The following is a 20,831-nucleotide window of genomic DNA, read 5'->3' as shown; positions in this document are numbered from 1 at the left end:
TCGTCATTTCAGTAACTATTTGTACATTTATAAAAGCAATACAGTCATGGGAAAAACCAACAAGCACAGCTTGGTAGAATAACCTGCCATGAAATATCATTGGCCTTATAATAATTTACTACAACTGTTCCTTTTATTCACACTGGATAGGAAATGCTTCCATCTAACACATGGAATATGAATATATACAACAAAAAGTTGGCTTTTATTAAAAAAAAACTTCAGGAGGACAATAACATGAGGGTTGAAAAAATAATTTTGTGCAGTTTCCTAATCACAATCATATGTCTGCTACCTTTTACAGGGAATGACACAAGTTTGGATAGATTTTATAAACCAGTTAAAGAATTTTCCTGCCTGTAATAGCCTACTATTAAAATATTACCTTGTTCATACAGTATAGAGGTTTCTCCTTCTCCACTGTAATTCTAAATGACTGGGGTTGACATGAAGAGTCCCTTTTTAAGGACAAACCCTGCTAATCCTCTTCAAAGTCATCATATATTTGCAGTTCCCTATTTCATCTAAAAGTTCACCAAAACAACATCTTGGAAACTGCACAGGGCTTCTGACTGATGTGCAGTTGGGATCCTGAATGTTGCGTATTCTCACCTGATGCCTGCCATCTTGATGCACAACAGTGTCAACATCTTGGCTTGAACTTTCTGATGGCCACAGTGAGCCATGCAGCAGTGGTGTGGGGTGGACTGTTTTGTACCGCCAGCAGTCAAAACAGTGGCCAGGGGCTCAACGCCTGTACGCTGTGAGCCTGGGGAACCCATTCGCCTATGGAATGGTTCTCTGGAGTCCAGCAATGTCACTGCAGGTGGCCAAGACATTCTGTCACCTGCTTTATGGAGGACTATACTCAAGAAGAAACCTAATGTTCTAAAAATAGACAATATGGGCCAGGTTGGGGGCAAGCGAGGGAGGTTGCTTTCATAAGCCCTGTAAAATATCTCTGATTTTAGCTCTAGGAGGAAGCCGGGAGAGTCTCTGGCAGCGGCAGGCTGGGAGAAGGGCAGGTCTGAGGTATGCTTGGGGAAGTGTCAGTTTGGTGTTGGCAATGCAGATTTAGTGCCTGTGGACCCCGACTAGGGCACTCTGCCTAGATCTATTCTCCCCTGACTGTACCTTTAATGCCCAAGGGTTTCCCCATTCCCCCACACAATCCTTGTTTGCTTTTGCTTTCTAAAGTTGAGAGGGCAATTAGGGATCGTTTATGTCTCAATTTTGACTGATTAGTGGTGGCTCTTTGGAATTATGATTTGAGGATTGTGTAGAAATCACTGGGCTCCATGGAAGATGGTGCTGTGATTGATTAGCAATGTCTGCCATGGCTACAAGCATTGGTGTGTATGGAATGCATGCTAGGTCCTATGTCTCTGTTCTAAGTAAGATGAAAGAATGAGGCTGGCTTGATGGGTTTTTGAAGGATCTTTGGAGACCACAGCCCGAAGCACTAAGTTTGCATTTACTTAATATTCTGCTTCATTCCTGAAAAGATTTAAGGGTTTCGGGAGTGGAATGTTAAGATGTGTGGAAAGTTGGAGGGGGAGGTAATTTTGAACAGGCTGGTGCAGGAGGCCCTAAACAGTGGCCTCTGTTTTCGCCCTTGGGTGATGAAGCCTAATGTTTAGAAAGTGATTATAGAGCTTACTGGTGATAGCAGATTCAGAAAGACTTGGAGGAGTGGAGTGGTTCCCAGGCATGGTGGGAATTTCAGGCAGCTGATAATATTTGTGAGTATGTTGAAAAGCCAAGGAGAAATATATTTGTATCCACAAACACATGTGGTTTTTTTTGGATAAATTCCTTAGTATGTCCGGACTATTGTCTCTCAGCTCTACATAGAAATCTCTGGTGCACAACTTCACCGAGAAAGAAAAACAAAATCAGTGAAATTGTGTGGTAGGTGCTAGTGATGCCATTTTGGGAAGATCAACTAATGTTTGTCTGTGGAAAATAGGATCAGTCACTTCTTCGTATCTCAAGTGATTTAAATTGAAGCCAAATCTTGATTTTTTAACATGAGGCGTTAACAAGTTGCTCTTTGACGATGCCGTTGTCTGTTGATTTAGGGGCCATGTTGGGCCAAAGCCAGCCACCTCCAGCTGCTGATGGTCTGTGGGTTTTAGAAACTGTCTGATGCTCCCATCAGTACTCGCCTGTCAGTGCACATACCTGATTTCACTTACACAGCAACATGGTAACATACCTTTTCCTTCAGTAAACAACCGCCCTCTTCCTCACTTGGAAACTGGGAGAATTTGGAAGGAACATAAGGCATATCTTTTTACTCCTCTGCAAATCCCAGAACATGCTTTTGGATACCTGTATGATGTTGAGTTTCTTGCCACAATGGGGACCCCAATCTTTCCCCAAAGATGTAGGCAAAGGGTCTCGACCTTCCTGGGTGGCACACAGAGGTGAGGATTCCTTGGTTCCTAGGCCAAGGGTCCAGGGTCAAGTGATGGAGGTGGAGTGAAAGAGGGAAGGCAGCATTTAGCAACCCAGCAATGTTATTTCTTATCTGACTCTGCATTTCACCCTCAGAGAAACGATTTTCTTATTGATCTCCATGAGACACAATCCCATTTAGAGCATCTCAGCAGTTTCAGCGTCTCTGGAACCTTCTAGAGGTGATGGCTGGCTGGCTATAATTGTGACTGTAGTTGCCTCATTGTTTGTTTTCAGGCAATTCAAAATTTCGATTTCTTTCCTCTGATCACAATTGTCGGTGTACTGGTGTTACAAACCAATTTTTAAAGTGTGTGAACGTCAGTGGGCTTCATCCCCACTCATTTCCAAAGTGGAAGCCCCCTTTAACTGGAAAGACTTGTTCTAACACCACAGAGGAGCCTCCTCCCCAAAGTTTCTGAGAGAACCCAGAGCATGAACTGGGGGTTCTAGACAGAGGGCCTAGGAGGTGGTCGGGACGGGGGTGGTGCCCTGTTGGGAGGGGGAGCCTGAGGGGGAGGGGGGAGGATGGAAGGTGGGGATGGAATTGGAGGGGTGGGGGCACTGGGGGGTGGGGGAGGGCAGTGGGGAGCGGGGGCGGGTGGGGTGTAGATGGGGGCAGGAGGCGGTGCGGTGGTGTGGTAGGCATTGTTGAGGGGGTACTTGGCAGGAGGATTATTCTTGACTCTGGTGAAGTTGATACAGCGTCCCTGGAAGAGAATCAGAGAGAAGGAAGCATGAGCTGATGCTTGCTGGGGCCTTACAACAGGGCGGGTGGCAGTGTGCAGGAGGGGGCAGCCTGAAAAATACGTGGCAAGCAGACGCCGTGTTTATGTCCGTGCGCCCAGCAGAGCATTACACCAGAACTCGACAACAAATAAGCTCCTCGTTCCCTCCTTCTGGGCTTACTGTGTTGCAAACTTACTTGTTCAATTTCATTTTTCGCCGAGCCTCTCTCTCTCGACGAGGTGGAAGAGCAGGGGACTGACCTTAACTGGACGCACAGGGTCAAGGTGAGGACAGAGGTCGTTGAATTTAATCTCCTCAACAGCCTTGCCAGGCAGGTATTATTATCAGTCGTCCCATTTCATAGATGAGGACACTGAGGCTCAGAAAGGTTAAATCACAACTAGGAAGAGGTGGGGTTGTTGTCACCAGTAGATACAGCCTCCCGCTCCAAGCCCCTGCCTTCCCCAGAGCTCTGACATGGACAGTTTATCCTGCTTTTGTTTTCCCTGGGGAATCCCTCTTCCAGCTGCTGTCGCACCTGCCCAGGTGCCCTTAGGTTCTTAAGAAATACAACCCGGGGACCTTTGGTTGCAAAGCAGTCATCAACCCTGAATCCAGCTTTTTCCCCACCCTTCCCAGGTACCTGACTAGATAATGCAGAGTAGACACCTGGAACCCCTGCAGAAGCCTCTTCAAAGTCCAGAATACGAAGCCAGCCCTAGGTAGCCCTCTCTCCCCTGGGGCACCTCCTCTTTGCTCTCCAGAATCACAGGCCCGCCCGCCCTGCCCCCCAACAGATACCTCCAGTCTCAACAGGCACTTGGGAGCCTTCACCCAACACTGGGCTCTGCAAGGGGCGGGAGCACAGGGGCTCTCCCTGTCACGATGTTCTCCTTCTGGTGTGTGGACCCCCCTCACCTTTCCCATTCGACCCTCCCCTTCTTGCCTGGGCAGGGTACCGGCCAGCCTTGTGGGGTCCTGGCCTTTTTCTAAACTTCCCACGCCTATCGGGGCATCTTCTTCTCTCTACTGTGTGTCCTGGATGCTGACAGGATCGGGGCCATCCCCTCTGAGGCTGCCCTGTCCCTTTCTCCTCTCCTGTTCATTTTAACCTGATTTTAACCTGATACAAGCATTATACCGGGGCCGAGGAGGGAGTACGGCATTTTTCCTGGCTTCATTCTTCAGGACGGACGCCCATCCTGTGGTGGCCAAACTGGATGGGACGTGTCCAGAGGGGCCACAGTTTCCCTTTCCAGGCCTATTGAGGACGGGCCTGAGGGGGACGAAGAGAGTGAGGCTGTGGACTTTAAGGACCAGTTACCTGAAGGATAAGAGGGAAATACAAGTGTGTGATTTGAGACTTGGCTTGGGGAGCGTCACGGCGGGGGCACGACGAATGTTTGTGGGAGCTGGCGGGGCCCCGAGCAAAGCTTTCCTCACACGTGTACACCCCATCCATCCTTCCGGTCCCGAGTCAAGTCCCTTTTCCTCCACACGTCTTTCCCTGAAGGGTCCTGCTTCCACTCATCCCTCGCTTCCCTCCCTGAGTTTTCTATCTACAGTCTACGCCACACACCGAAGCCTGCATACTATAATTGCTTTATCTGTAAATGCCTTGGCTCCCTGACTAGGTGAGAAACTTCTGGAAGGCAGTGGCCTTGTTTTGTGCTCCGCTGTTGGTTTAGGAATTACAATGCCGTATTTAGATGTCAGCACCCCATTTTCTCTGGGCTTGCATTTCATGAGATTAAACCATGACCTAACTTTATTAGGTTTCGATTGGGGTCCACTAACTGCAGAAATCAGCTACCATCTTCTCACTGCATTGCCCAGAACTCCCAGGTCACGGTCAAACTTTCACGGGTTAAGTCAATTTTGTGACCCAGTACTGTGAATTCCCGTTTGTCCAAGCAGCCCTCTTTTATAGCTTTATAAATCGAAGCCTCGGTTACACTTTATTTATGATCCTGGATAAAGCTCTTTCTTCCAAGATGTGAATGTCCTAACGATTACCATCTGTGATAAGTTCCTGTAATGGACAATTCAGAGTTGGGATTTACTGTACTACATGTTCTGCCCTTCATTCCTAGATATGCCCAGTCAGACCAAGAGGCCCATTTCCTTTAAAGATGAAGGAAAATTCTGATCCTGGGGAAGGAGCCTGGAGTCAAGTCCCCACGTGGCTTAGATTTCCTTTAGGGCTGGTCATCCCACTGCTCTCTCCCTCCCTTTAGGGATCAGTGATGGTGAGCTGGGCCAAGAGAGCAGGTGAATTATCTCAGAGGCCCGTTTAATTATTTCACACAAATTTTTTTTTTTTTTTTTTTTTGTGGTACGCAGGCCTCTCACCGTTGTGGCCTCTCCTGCTGCGGAGCACAGGCTCCGGACACGCAGGCTCAGCAGCCATGGCTCACGGGCCCAGCCGCTCCGCGGCATGTGGGATCTTCCCGGACTGGGTCACGAGCCCGTGTCCCCTGCATCGGCAGGCGGACTCCCAACTACTGTGCCACCAGGGAAGCCCAACTCTAGTGTTTTTGCTGGAGACAAAATCAGGAGCTGCCAGGCTTCTTCTGTTCATAACCCAGATTAGGATTCCTAAATGTCTTCAGAAAGATTTGAAAGGATCCACGGAACAGAAGACGATCTCTCACGTCTGTCAGCTAAAGATGGAGTAAAAGCAGGCAGGGGTTTGGGGGGGGGGCAATGGGAGTGAGATGGAGAAAGATCTTCCTCGGTCAGCCCCTCCCCTGCTGCCATCACAGCCTCTTGGCCACAGCAGCTGAAGGACAGTGGTGAAGGTGGGAGAGAGGCAGAGAGCGCCTCTTCCTATAGTCAGTAGCACCCCAGGGGTGCCCCACGGGCACCTGCTGCAGAGCACAGGCTGTGGTTCATTACAGACCCAGCACATTTGAGCCCAGCATAGCAGCCCAGAGCCAGAGGGGCGGGGGCAAGCTCACAGCCTCTGCCACGCCCCCCTGAGTCATATCCCACTGAGAGATGTAGGCTGGGGATAATAACACCACCTGCCACTCCCGGTCAAGATGATTAACTTAACCAGTTTTCTTGAAGGGCTCGGAACAGTGCCTGGCACATTGTGTTTGGTAAGTGAAGTTGAGTCTGGGTGGGGAAACGTGCTCAGACTCCTAGTTCAGTGCCTCCTAGGAGAGCTGCAGGCTAGAACCTCTACCCTTCTCACCTGGCTTCTAGAATAAAACTGGTATACAGGGAAAAAACTGTAGCATTGGACACATGACCAGAGCAGCTCCCAGAGCTGGCTCTCTTCCACACCTTCTTCTGTCCTCCCGTTGCTGCGTCACTCCTGTAACTTATTCTTACAGGACGCACAGTTGACTAGTGATGCATTTATACATACTTACCATCCTGAAAAGAAGATGCAGACACTGCATAAACAAATCCCTGGGGTCAGTTACAGCAAGACGCAATTAGGACTTCAGGGAGGGGTGTGGCTATAAATTAAGTTCTTAAAACCGGGAGCCAAAGGAGCCAACACAAACACTGTTAACACTTAGACCATGTAGCTGGCTTTAAGATCAGTTTACACGACATCATTTTTTGCTTGCGAGAGGATAATTGAAAGGCCAGATGTTCCCAGTGTCACACATGCCAGCAAGTCTGCACCAGTGTTTGGTTAAAAGTTTGCTAGGACAAATGGAGCACTTACTTCCTACGCTGGTCTTTGTAACCAGTTGAATTCTTTGCAGTATTGTCTTCGGGTTGCTTGATTCAGATCCAATATTTGGCTTTGACTTCAGTTTACCTCACTGCTCATTTACAAAGTATATATGCCAATTATTTTCACACATTAGCAACAAAATGTCCTGATGAAATTGTAAGAAGAAAATGCAACAGTATCTCTTGCTAAGTGGAGGCTTAGCAGGATGCTAGGTGATGCTCTTCCTGGGCTGAAAAATGCCATTTTGATTCGGTTGAATCTAATGGTGTTGGGAGGATTATTAGAAATGTCCAGGCACATCATCCACTTCATTATCAAAACCCCATGAGCTAAGTATTATTATTTTCATTGTACAGAAAGGAGATTGAGGGCTCAGACCTATTTAAATAACGTGCCCAAGACCACCCAGCTGGGAAACTGTAGAAACGGGATTAAAACCTAGCTCTGCTTGCTTTAGGCTCTCCTCCCCCCTTTTTACTGTATTATCCTGAACACAGGCTAAAAGTGCAAATAATGCCGCGAGGCACTTGTAGACGGTAAGACACAGTGTGGCACTTGGCCACAGTCCATCAGCTCTTAACATAGATCTGATCAAGAGATCAGATCAAGAGATGGAGAGATCTTTCCAGAACGTAATCTGGTCAGTTCACTCCCCAGGTTAACGTCTTTCAATGGCTTCCCAAGGATCCTTAAAATAAAATCCAAATGCCTCCCTCTGATAGCATATGCTCTCTGTGATCTGGCCTTGCTTATACTTTTCAATTAAATTCTTGCTCTTTGTTGCGGATGTCCACCCTAGCCCATCCTAAGCTCTCCACAAATATCTGTTTAATGAAGACTAAACTCTGCCACTTGGTAGTCTTCTCGATATAAACCTTGTTTCCCCAATGGCTGGGGCATTATTTCTGAGACACCGTCTGGGTCTTCTCCTTTTGAGGTCTTCATAGCAGCAGGAGGTTCGAGTTTAAGTTGGCACTCAATACTGCTCACACCGTTGAGGGTCTCTGAGGTGGAGCAAGCCTTCGTAGGAAGCTCAGATTTTCCCTGCAGGTTTAGGCTCTCAGAGGATCAAAGGTTCATGAACTCACGGCTGTGTGTTTACATCTCCTCAGTCATCCCCTGATGGTCTCTTTGGACCATTCTCTAGACTCTCAGGCTAGGGGTGGCGAGAATCCTGTGTGCTTCCCTTGATTTCCACACTAGAAGTGTTGACATGTTACCTTTAAAAATTTGGGTTACTTTTTATTGCTTTATCAAAGGAGGTTGTTCTTCAGCAAAGCTCTTTATCTAAACTGGAGGGGACACACTTTGAAACGATCATGGTGTAGTCAGGATGAAAGATCTGATTGAGCACGTTCTGGCTGCTTCCCAGCTTTGGACTGCAGACACTGATGATCCAAGGAGAGCAGTCAGGAAACTGGGGGTGTGGGACTGTGGTCTGTCTGCCCTGCGGGTCTGGGCTGGGAGGCAGACTTCTACCTCCAGTTCTGCCTCTAGTGTGTGAAACCCTAAGTCTCTTTTCTCTCTGTGGGTCTCAGCTTCTTCATCTTCATCTGAAACAAAATTGTTGTGCTAGCTAGACCAAGGACCCTTCAGCCTCAATATTTTAAAATTCTATGAGAATTCAAATTGCTTTGGAACCCTTTAACTTGGATACTTTAATCTGAATTCTTTGGGGGCAGCCAGTTTGCACATCTTTTTTTTTTTTTTTAAATACATTTATTTATTTTTGGCTGTGTTGGGTCTTTGTTGCTGCACGTGGGCTTTCTCTAGTTGCAGTGAGCAGGGGCTACTCTTCGTTGTGGTGCATGGGCTTCTTATTGTGGTGGCTTCTCTTGTTGTGGAGCACGGGCTCTCGGCGCGCGGGCTTCAGTAGTTGTGGCTTGCGGGCTCTAGAGCGCAGGCTCGGTAGTTGCAGCGCACGGGCTTAGTTGCTCCATGGCATGTGGGATCTTCCTGGACCAGGGCTCGAACCCGTGTCCCCTGCATTGGCAGGCGGATTCTTAACCACTGCACCACCACGGAAGCCCTGCACATCATTTTATATACTACTTAGTTTGGTTAACTCTTTGTATTGCATATTTTCCAGCTGGCCATCAGATTTGCAAAACATTAATAAGTTGAAAATTCAAAATTGGATTCTCCATGTTCTGCTCTTTTGTTACCATGGTAAGTATTCAAGCTTGCCTGTGAGTTCTGAATTTGGGTTTGTGGGATGATAGGGGAAATGTGAGAAGATCTGAGGGCTGATCGCATGCAGAAGACTCACCAGTGGTGAGCTCATGTGTTCTGAGTGTCATAAAACATCTGTTTGGGTATCAGGCACACTCAATGGAGAGGGAGCTGGCCTTCAGAGGTGGTTAAAAATATGCCATGGCTTCCACAGATTAGACCAAATAGTTTCTTATGAACAGAGGTCACTTAAGGAAATTGGATTTCACAGGAAGAATATGAAAATAATCAGATGGAAAAAGAACAGGTCTGCCAAGTTTCATCTGACAAATACCTTTACTCTCTGGCCTAGTTCTCCCCTTGATTGTCTTGTTTGGAGGTATTTCTCATGTTAAGTGGATTCGGTTTCCAAAGTTTGTTTTATGTCAGTTGTTTAGAATTAGGAGCATAATTTCTAACTTACATCACTCTTGTAAATGGGGGTTGGTTCTCAAGCTAGACCACAAAACTCATTGACGTGGTGAAGCAACTGATGTCATTCTGCTGAAGTAGGTGCTCTGGTGATAAATGAGACACATGAACAATGAACGGATGGGGGGCTGGATAGGATGACTCCATCCTGCTGCTTCTTCTGTCTGATTCTTCTCTTCATTTGTTAAGTCATTTGTGCATTCATCCTTCTGACAAATGGTTTTTGAGTGCCAACTATGTCCTGGACACCTTATAAGGTGCCACAGACAGCGCTGAGCAACCAAACACATTCCCGGCCCTCATGAAGAATATAGTCCAGAGGTGGAGTTGGACAGCAGTCAAACGTCCCACAGATAAATGGATCTCAGCAACTGTATTTGTGTTGTGTGACACTGGCCTTGGCTATAGTTGACTGGACCAGCGGGTGGACGCCTAATCTGAGGTAGACCGGTCAGATTCTCTCTTCTGGGAGTTTGGAATTATGACTGAGTTTGCAGGTAGTTAGTCAGTTAGGGTTGATCCCTTGAATAGAGGGGATGTAAGTGGAAACTGGGGGGTGGCCATCTTCTGCCACAATCAGGGGAAAGCAGAGTTCTGATTCTTTCCTCTCACATAGATCCAAAGATCTTTCCTCTCACATAGATCCAAAGATCTTTCCTCTCACAAAGATCCAAAGATCTTTCCTCTCCACTCATTTTTCCATACCCTCGCTGTCGCTCATCCTCTGTAACTTCTAAGTATACCAGTCTTCCTGCTTTCAGCCTTTCTCTTTTCCAGTGATATTTTGGTTTCCATATAAAATGTATATATGTACACACACACATAAATAAAATGTGTGCACATAGATATACACGTTTGCATGCACAGGGATACATAGAAGTATATATAAGATGTATATATGCCTGTATATATAAAAATTTACATATATATATATGCATAGACATAGACACACATTCAATGTTGTCTTCCTGCTTAAATTCTTCAATGTCTCCCCTCCCCACCTTCTACAGGAAAATATCCAGGTTCCTCAGCACAAATCGGCCCTGCTCCCTTGGTGTTTCTTTCTGCCATTCCATGCTGTTTCCTTTATTGAACCACACACTTCAGCTTTGGTCCATCGCTTGAAATGAAGACACCATACTCTGGCGACTCATTTAACAGCATCCATTCATAGGCCCAAGTCTAGGACAGGGACAAAGTGGCACAGAGACAGCTGTCTTGCCTTCTTCCTCTTTCCCAAAGCCAGAACTGAGGGCAAAGAGAAGGGTGTGTTGTGAGTGGTGATGCCAGAATCCTTCTCGGCTCCCTTTTCGCTACCACACACTTGCCCTGTCTATAAATCTCATGTAATAGCCTGCCTTGTATGTGCTCTTCATGGAAAAGGATCCAAGGTCAATTCCTTTAGTTATTTGATTCATTTTGCTGACACACACTCTGGCCTGCTCTCCATAATAACTTCTTTGGATGCCAAATTGGAGGGTAAGATGAAAGCATGAAGGAAATATTTGGTAACAAGAGGAAACTAGAGAAATGAAAGGGTAGAAATAAAAATGGCACATCTTCAGTGGGACACTTGTAAACACAGGGTTTGTTAAGAACTGCTATTACTATTGAGATAAGACTTATTCAAGAACAAAATTCCCCCTTTTTAATCTGATTACAAAGTTCTACATTTTCTTTGTGGAAAATTTGGAAAATGCACAAAGGAAGGAGGGAGAAGAGGAGGAGGGAAGAATTTCAATGATTACACTCAGAGAGTTAACATTTTGTGCTCGTTCTTTCAGATCACATCCCCGCCCACCTCCACCCCCCAATACACACACAGAGTGGCCCGTATATGTACAAAAATGGGATCATCCTGTATCAAAGTTTTTTAATGAAATGCTGTGACCGTTTCTCCCCTGGCATTTTGTATTTTTTTAAAATAGATTTTATGTTTTCCAGCAGTTTATTTATTTATTTGGCTGCATCAGGTCTTAGTTGTGGCATGTGGGATCTTTCATTGCGGCGAGCAGGCTCTTCGTTGCGGCGCACGGGCTTCTCTCTAGTAGTGGCGCACCAGAGCGTGCAGGCTCAGTAGTTGCAGCACGCGGGCTTAGTTGCCCCGTGGCATGTGGTATCTTAGTTCCCCCGCTAGGGATTGAACCTATATCCCCTGCACTGGGAGGGGAATTCTTAATCCCTGGACCACCAGGGAAGTCCCTCCCTTACCATTTTCAATATTATTTTCAATGGTTGCATAATCTTCTGTGACATGGAAATACCAAACGCAGTTATTAAATTCCTTATTGGGCACTGAGTCTATTTAATTTCTAACTATCCTCACATTTCTAAAATAACTTCTGAAAAGTTCTAGAATCAATTGTTAATCTTTAATTTAGGATCTTTGCACCCAATTTCATATGTGAGATGGGCCACTTTTCTTTTGTTGCTCTTTTTGTCATCAAGGTAATGCTAACTTTCACAAAAGGAATTGGGAAGATTTTCATCTTTTGCACATGTTCTATATTTGTGAAGTAGCTTAAGAGTTATTAGTTCAGATTGACATGTATACATTATTGATACTACGTATAAAATAGACAACTGATGGGAACATACTGTATAGCACAGGGAACTCTACCTAATGCACTGCGGTAACGTAAATGGGAGGGAAGCCCAAAAGGGAGGGGATATCTGTATGTCTACGGCTGATTCATTTTGTTGTGCAGTGTAGGCTAACACAACATTGTAAAGCAACCATATTCCAATAAAAGTTAATAAAAGAGTTATTAGTTCACTAAAAGCACGAGAAAATGCTCTCAAAATCTTTCTGGACATGCTGGTTTTCTTGAGTGCAGCTCTTCGATGCCTTTAAGAGTTTTTGTCACAGGTATTGACCTCTTCAGGCTTTGTACTTGAGTCCATTTCCATAATTTATCCTTTCTTAGAAAATCATTCATTCCGTAAGATTTTTTAATCCTTTGCCTAGCCCTGTACTTTGTACACAGGAAATTCTTACAATTGAACAAATATCTTAATTTGTGATGATAAATACCCCATTTGTCATTATCAATAATATACATATTTACATGTTCTGACTTTTTTTGACTGTCAAAGATTTGTCAATGATATTGGTACTTCCAAAGAAATGTTTTTTAAGACTTGTTTCTCAGCTCTACTCTTTTTGCTTGGTTTTCATTAATTTGTTCTTATGTTCATAGATTCCTTAGTTCTGTTTTTGTAGATTTGTTTCATATTCTTTTCTAAGTTTTAACTGAATGCTCAGCTCATTGTTTTCATTTTAATAATGAAAAAAATTAAGGCTATGATTTTTTTCCAATTCCCATAAATTTTTATTGTGGTGAGGTGGTGGGAAAACGTGGCCTGTAAAAATTATACTTTTTTCTCCTTTTTCTGGTTTTCTTTGTTGCCTAAGTTATAGTAATTTTTTACAAATTTAAAAAATAATGTGAATTTTCTATTTGATGGGTGCACTGTTAAATAAATATCCAAAAATCTATTTTTATTAGATTAGTTAAAGCCTCTGTATCTTTTATTTATTTTCCATCAGCTTGATCTGTTGAAGTCTAGGAGTGGTGTGGGTTTATTAATTCCTCTATACCCCAATTTTAAACACTTGTATTTGCTCAAATTTTACTTTGCTGCTTTAGTCATTGGGCCACCCAAGAGCAGCAGGGGAGGGGGCCTCTCTCAGAGCAGTCTGGGCAGAGAGAACGTCTTCTGTTCCAAAGAATTCTCTCTCCCTGTTTGGTGGTAGCTTGTCTGCAGGAATGGCTGCCATCAATTCCTTCCCTCCTGTGAGTATGGGCCCCCTCCCCCTGGTGAGGAAGAGTCTATTTCTCCCCTCCCTTGAATCTGGCTTGTGATAGTTTTGAATAATGAAATATGATGGAAGTGATGTTGTACTAGCTTTGAGACTGACGTTAAAAGGCCTGGAAATTTCTGTTTCCTGTTTTTGGTGCCCTGAGACTCGGTGTAAGAGTTCCAGGCTACTCTACTATAAAGAGAGACCATGTGGAGAGCACTGAGGACAGATAGGTGAGTGAAGAAGCCCGCTTGGACGTCTAGCCCAATATACCCCCGATGACTCCAGTCCTAGCCACCATCTGACTGCATGAGAGACCAGACCCCAAGTGAGAATTATACAGGCGAGTCAGGTCAACCCACAGAACTGTGAGAGAAATAGCAAAGTATTGTTTTAAACCACTATGATGTATTTACTTACTTATCTTATTATACAAGTTTCAGGAATACAGCATTATAGTTTAACATCTGTTTACACTACAGAGTGATCACCACCACAAGTCTAGTTACCATCCATCAGTATACAGTTGATCCCCTTCACCCGTTTTGTCCACCACCAACCTCTTTCCCCTCTGGTAACCACTAATCTGTTCTCTGTATCTATGAATTTGTTTTTTGTTTTTTAGATTCCATATATGAGTGATAACATACAGTAGTTGTCTTTCTCTGTCTGACTTATTAGCTAAGCATAATACCCTCAAGGTCCACCCACATTGTTGCAAATGTCAGGATTTCATTCTTTTTTTATGGCTAAGTAGATATACACACACCACATCTTCTTTATCCATCTATCCATTGATAGACACTTAGGCTTTTTCCATACCTTGGCTATGGGAAAAAATGCTGCAATGAACATAAGGGTGCGTATGTCTTTCTGAATTAGTGTCCAGAAGTGGAATAGCTGGGTCATATGGTAGTTCTAGTTTTAATTTTTTTGAGGAATCTCCATACAGTTTTCCATAGTGGCAGCACCAATCGACATTCCCACCAACAGTACATGAGGGTTCCCTCTTCTCTACACCCTCTCCAACAGTTGTTATTTCTTGTCTTTTTCACAATGGCCATTCTAACACGTGTGAGGTGATATCTCATTGTGGTTTTGATTTGCATTTCTCTGATAACTAGTGATGTGCCTGTTGGCCATCTATGTCTTCTTTGGGAACATGTTTATTCAGATCCTATGCTCATTTTTAAAATCGGGTTGTTTGTTTTTTTTGGTTGTTGTTGAGTTGTATGAGTCTTTATATATTTTGGATATTAACCCCTTACTGGATATATGATTTGCAAGTATATTCTCCCATTCAGTAGGTTGCCTTTTCGTTTTGATGATGGTTTCCTTCATGATACAGAAACTTTTTAGTTTGATGTAGTCTTATTTATTTTTGCTTTTGTTTTCCTTGCCTTTGGAATCAGATCCACAAAAACATTGCTAACACTGATGTCAGTGAGGTTACTGTTTATGTTTTCTTCCAGGAATTTTATAATTTCAGGTCTTATGTTCAAGTCTTTAATCCATTTAGAGTTAATTTTTGTGTATAACGTAAAATAGTGGTCTAGTTTCGTTCTTTTGCATGTGGCTGTCCAGTTTTCCCAACACCATTTGTTGAAGAGACTGTCCATTCTTCATTGCATATTTTTTGCTCCTTTGTCATAGATTAATTGTCCATATATGTGTGGGTTTATTTTTGGGCTCTCAATTCTGTTCCATTGATCTGTGTGTCTGTTTTTGTGCCAATACAATCTGTTTTGATTATGATAGCTTTGTAGTATAGCTTGAAATCAGAGAATGTGATGCTTCCAGCTTTATTCTTCTTTTTTAAGATTATTTTGGCTATTTGGGGTCTTTCGTGGTTCCATACAAATTTTAGAATTATTTGTTGTAGTTCTGTGAAATATTCCATTGTAAACCACTGTGTTTAGAGTGGTTTGTTACAGAACAATACTGAAATAACCCATCGCTTTGCCTAGTTGGGCCATTCCTGGTTTGTGGAGCTGAGCACAGGAGTTGTTGTGGGTTTCTCTTTTTTTTGGACTCTGAACTTGACACTCTTCAAAGGTTGGTAAGGATCCTGATCTGTGCTCTACTCATTGCCTATTGCCTGATTGGCTAGGACTTCACATGGCTAGAATCCAAGGGTCCCCAGGAGAAAGATAAGCTCACTGGATGAGAGAAAGATATAACCCCAAAGGAAACCATCACAAACTTCCCTTTTTGTTCTCTTGATATTACTCTGCATTATTCATTATGAAATGTAGGCTGTTATGGTGATGAGAAAAGGTTGAATTGGGAGAAGCCTGGGAATGATGTTGCAATATCGAAGGGATTTTGCCTGTTTACACACTCGTGCGAGCTTACTTTTATGAGCTGGGCCTGAGACATCCTGTCACCTACTCCCATGCTGCCAGTGGGTAGCTCAAGGTTGAAAGGTCTCCCCTGCTTCTGCAGTGAAGTGGAACACATATGCTCCAATTATCATTCCAACCTGAATGTCTTTAAAAAATATTTTAATAAGTACCCTGACAGAGAGGAAACACAGTAAGATAAAGTAGTCTTGCCACCCAAATGCAGATGAATAAACTCTGTCCCAAGGTTCCATGAAAGGTTGCTAAGTGCCCATGTCTCACCTATGTCAAAAGTTACAATGAATTACTTGCCATGCAAATGAATGAATTAGTAAGTCCAAGTAGAGAAGGACTCTCTCTGATGGCTCCTGAGGAAGGTCAATATACCATTGCAGTCAACAAAGACAAAAGCATACATGGTGACATAAGGAACTGTATTTATAGCTCATCATTATATAAAACTTGGCATATTATGTCTGCACCTGTCTAGTTCTAACTGACAAATCTTAAAAAAAAAAAAAAAAAGAATAGGATTGGAGAAAGGAGATTCAGGAAAAGTGATCAGGTAGCCAAAGGGACCCAAAATTCAGAGTGTTCAGGGTAGTAAGATGAAGATATATGCAGAGATTCCATGGGTCATACACTTCAGAGATGGAATTAATTGAAAACATTTGTTGATTCAACAGGAAGCAAATGGTGCTGAATTGGTCTGACCTGGTGTAACATGCCCTAAATGTTGTTTCTTAGATTTGCCTTTCTAAAAACCAGCCATTGGTTTTGACCATCCTCTCATCACTGGTGGCATCCTGTTCAATATACATGGGTCCTGCTAAGCAGTGCAGCAATTATTTCTCCCAAAAGCCTGGATGACATTTTGGATGGTTCTCAGTAATAATGTTGCTTTCATGCACTTTTCTAAGATTTAGAAAAACAATGTGGCATGGTCATGCTGAGTGAGTGAAAGTGTGACCCAGGATGAACTAATTTTACTCACAGCCTTCCTTCTCTCCCTTTCTGTCTCTTCCAGTTAACAATCTTGAGTATATTTTCCCTGTCCTTGTCCATAATCCCAGTTAAATGATTCTGATTACTTAGAACTATCATTAATATAGTCTTTCTATTTATTATTTTATTTATGTTGAGGTATTTGCCTTAAAAAATTGGGTGCCAGAAGATAAACTGAGATTGCTTAGCCAAGAGTATTATTTAGCTTGGATGTGAAATGTAAAATTATGAAATTACTTATTCATCTGGTGCATAGCTCTGGCCTCATCCTGCTGCATAGATAGAAGCTCATGGATGAACGTTTGTTTTCTTCTTTTGCACAATGTGAGGAATCCCATCTTTAGGACGCATTCTTTTCCCATGTCTGTAGCTATCAAAGTGCTTTCCCCAAGTGGAGAGAATATTAATTAAAAAATAAAGAATATTTTGCTTTTGTGATTGCTATATTGTTGCCAGTGAGACATAGGTATGTGTCTTTTAGGTTCTCAGCATCTCACACATGCACGATTTTTCTATCCCATGACCCTGTCATAATGGCTAAGCTCCTTATTTGAGGGACCAGTTGCTTGTTATGAGGTGAAAAGTTTTCATACTAATTGCATCTACCATTCACTGAGCCAGGCTTAGTACTAATTGTTTTTTGGGTTTTTAAAAAATTAGTTAATTAATTTATTTTTGCGGTATGCCGGCCTCTCACTGTTGTGGCCTCTCGCATTGCGGAGCACAGGCTCCGGACGCGCAGGCTCAGCGGCCATGGCTCACGGGCCCAGCCGCTCCGCGGCATGTGGGATCTTCCCGGACCGGGGCACGAACCCGTGTCCCCTGCATCGGCAGGCGGACTCCCAACCACTGTGCCACCAGGGAAGCCCAGTACTAATTGTTTTATATACATCATCTCATTTTGTGCACCTAATTGCACTGTTGGTTAATATTATTACCGTGATTCAAAAATGTATAAGTGGGCTCAGAAAGGCTAAGTAATTTGTCCAGGGTCTCTCTGCAAGTTAATGATGGAGCACAGCTATAACTCCAGCTCTGTTTAATGCTGAACTCTTTCTTTTGAGCAACATGTGCTTTTAGATGGGAATGAATCTAGGGCAGAGGGATTCAAGAAGCATGGCTACTTAAAGAATTGGCCACCAGTAATATTACACATTTGAGAATCTGCTTTGGGTCCTGATACCTCCCCACTCCCACCATTCTCTTCCAGCTCTCTATGTCTCTGTTTTTAACTTCCTCAGAATTTCGGTGCCCTCTAGATGCTCTTCCTAGAGAAGGGTTCCATATATCCCCACTCTTCCTTCTAATCAAAACTTGCTTGTCCTGAGTGCCTTTGCCTTTCAGTCCTCTATGCTTTGTATGTGACAAGTCTCTAGTGTGATCCATGCGCTGGGTCCACTATGAAGGTTTATTCCTTAATAGGCACTTTCTTTCCATGTCCACAAGTATACACTGTAAATAGAAATGGTTAATTGTCTCCCATATCCATTTTCACTTTCTTCCTCCAGCAGGTGAACCCTGGCATTTCACTGGGCACAGGACAATATAGTAAAGATTACGTTTCCCAGCCTCCCTTGCATAAGTTGGTTCAAGAGGTGGGAAGTGATGCTGACCTAGTGTGGTGCAGGAGTTCGCAGGTGGGTGTGGCTTCCTTTGTGTCCAGGTGTGGCCAAGTAACCTATACTCTGAACAGTTGGATGTGAGAAATGATGTGTACAAATTCTAGGTTGTGCCTTAAAAGGGAGGGGCGTACCTTCCCCTTTTCTTTTTTTGCACTATGCAGATGAAAGCCACACTCTTGGGATAGTGGAGACACAAGACAGAAGACGCCTGGTCCCCTGACAGCATGAAGCCACCATATTGACTTTAGACAGTTTATTCTCAGAAGGTTACATGTGAGAAAAAAGAGTTCTATCCTGTATTGTTTTGGGATTTGCTAGATCAGCTGAACCTCTAACCTTAATAATGTAACTCCTACAGGAAAACTCCTGAGACAGAGTTTTACTCTAAAGGGGTGGCCCCAATACTGGGCATTTGAGGTGCTGTGGCAGGCCATCGTGGTGGCCTGCTGGAGCACGCTGGGCTTTGGAATGACTCTTAAATTTTGACCATGCCGTTGGCTACCCGCTCCAAATTTGCATAAGCCGGTCCTTGCCCAGCTGACTCCGAGGGGCCTCTGACATCCTCCTGGACTCATCTGCTTTTCAGGTGAGGACCGCTAGGCTCCTGCCAGAGTGCCCTGAAAGGTCATGGCTGATGTTTGCAATCGGCCAGACATAGTAATGAAAAATTTATAGCACTCAAAATCTGGGATTCATTTAGGAGTAGAAAGCATTAATTTAAGTTCTCCAACCTCAAAATTGGTTTCAGGCCTCCACTGGGCGCAAATACTCTTCCTAATTACAAGACTGCATAGAGTTAGATCTGAAATGGGATCATGATCCAGTATCAAAATGCCTCATCTCCATGGTGCACGAAACACCTCACTAATTCTGGCTCATTAATTAAATATTTGTGATAATTCTTCCCGGGCTGGTCTGAGCTTACGTTCTGTAGGATCTGGGAAGAAATGTTTGTTAGGCTTATATTTAGTGAGAGTATAGCATGAATCATAAAGAGGAAAAAAAATTATATCTTAAATCTTTTGGAAAGAGGCAGGATATACAATAGAGAAGAGCTTTTGTAGATTTCAGCACCTTAATTGTAAATAAAGGATGTTGCTAATGTAATAAAGGGTGTTGTTCAGTGGAAGTGGCCTCAGTAGAGACCTCCACTTGGAGAGACCGGCAGTGGCACTGCCTGCTTCATTTCTGTCAATTTATACGGTCCCTCCCAGTTGCACAAGCCCTTACCAGGACAGCAAAAGGTCACCCAGGTGCCTGCATGGACCTCTGACTCTGGAATCCTCCTTGGCCAGGTTATGTTGCTGCACCTGGCTTTCTGCATTTCTTACTTCTTGTACGCTCTTCTGGCCCCAGGCTCCCCCATTCCTATGGGTTGGTGAGACCTTTGACACTAGCTTGGCCTTTGTCTCCCTTGGCTGCAATGACCTGCTCTCCATGTCCTTCCCAAGTGATCAGCCTTTCACCAGGGCCCACTCAACAGGGGGCAGAGAACGCTTGGGAGCAGGTGATTACATGTACCTACCAGCAATGAGAAGGCCACTGAGACACTGACAAGTTGGGCTTTTTGTCCGTTTTCCTTTTGCTCCCTCTTCCCCTACCTTAATTTAAATCCAACTCAGTAAGGCTATCCTGTATAAGGGACTCTGTTTGCTGGTTTGGCAAGGGCAGCTTGGGAATATTAGCTGCTATGTGGAAAAAGTCGTCATCCTGCTCACCTGATTCAGAAGGACTGAGAGCTGAGGGCCAGGAGGCTGCCTGGACCATAGGAAACAGAACAACTCAGGGAGAGCCTTCACCTCTGGGCGGTATGGATGTAAAGGCCTCCAAGGCACCAGCTTTATACACAACACCAAGTTCTTTACCTCCAAGAGGTTCTTTACCTTTTGTGAGGAAGGCAAGTTTTCCAAGGGACTCTGGTCCACCCAGGACATGAGCAAAAGGCAAAGATGCTCTTCCCTCAGGTAGTCCGGTTCATCATCTCCTGCCTCCTAACTAGTCTCTCTGAGACCTCGCTTGCTCCTCTTTCCAATCCACCTCACTGCTGAGATCCAACATACCAATGTGCTAAAAATAGAGTTACCATATGATCCTGTAATCCCACTCCTGGGCACATATCCAGAGAAAGTATAATTCGAAAAGATAACATGCACTCCAATGTTCATAGCAGCACTATTTACAACAGCCAAGACATGGCAACAACCTAAATGTCCATTGACAGATGAACGAATAAAGACAATGTGATATATATATACAATGGAATATTACTCAGCCATAAAAAGAATGAAATAATGCCATTTGCAGCAACGTGGATGGACCTAGAGATTATCACACTAAGTGAAGTAAGTCAGACAGAGAAAGAAAAATATCATATGATATTGCTTACATGTGGAATCAAAGAAAAGAGAGATACAAATGAACTTATTTACAAAACAGAAATAGACCCACAGACATCGGAAAGAAATTTGTGGTTACCAAAGGGGAAAGGGGGAGGGATAAATTAAGAATTTGGGATTAACATATACACA

General features: G+C 43.9%; 1 protein-coding gene across 1 annotated transcript in view; it reads right to left on the bottom strand.

Moving 5' to 3' along the window:
- Positions 1-211: 211 nt before the first annotated feature.
- The window catches only part of ANTXR1 (ANTXR cell adhesion molecule 1), a 243,880-nt gene continuing 223,260 nt past the window's right edge, over positions 212-20,831 (bottom strand). Inside the window, exon 18 of the mRNA XM_082672424.1 lies at positions 212-3,170. Coding sequence (XP_082528550.1) covers positions 2,910-3,170 — 261 coding nt within the window. The 3' untranslated portion in view covers positions 212-2,909. The remainder of the gene's footprint in view (positions 3,171-20,831) is intronic.

This window comes from Grampus griseus, assembly GCF_964374135.1.
Source record: "Grampus griseus genome assembly, chromosome: 15".
In the NCBI taxonomy this organism is placed as follows: domain Eukaryota; kingdom Metazoa; phylum Chordata; class Mammalia; order Artiodactyla; family Delphinidae; genus Grampus; species Grampus griseus.
Note: the sequence above shows the minus strand (reverse complement) of the source record. Positions and strands in the feature narration are given on the sequence as shown.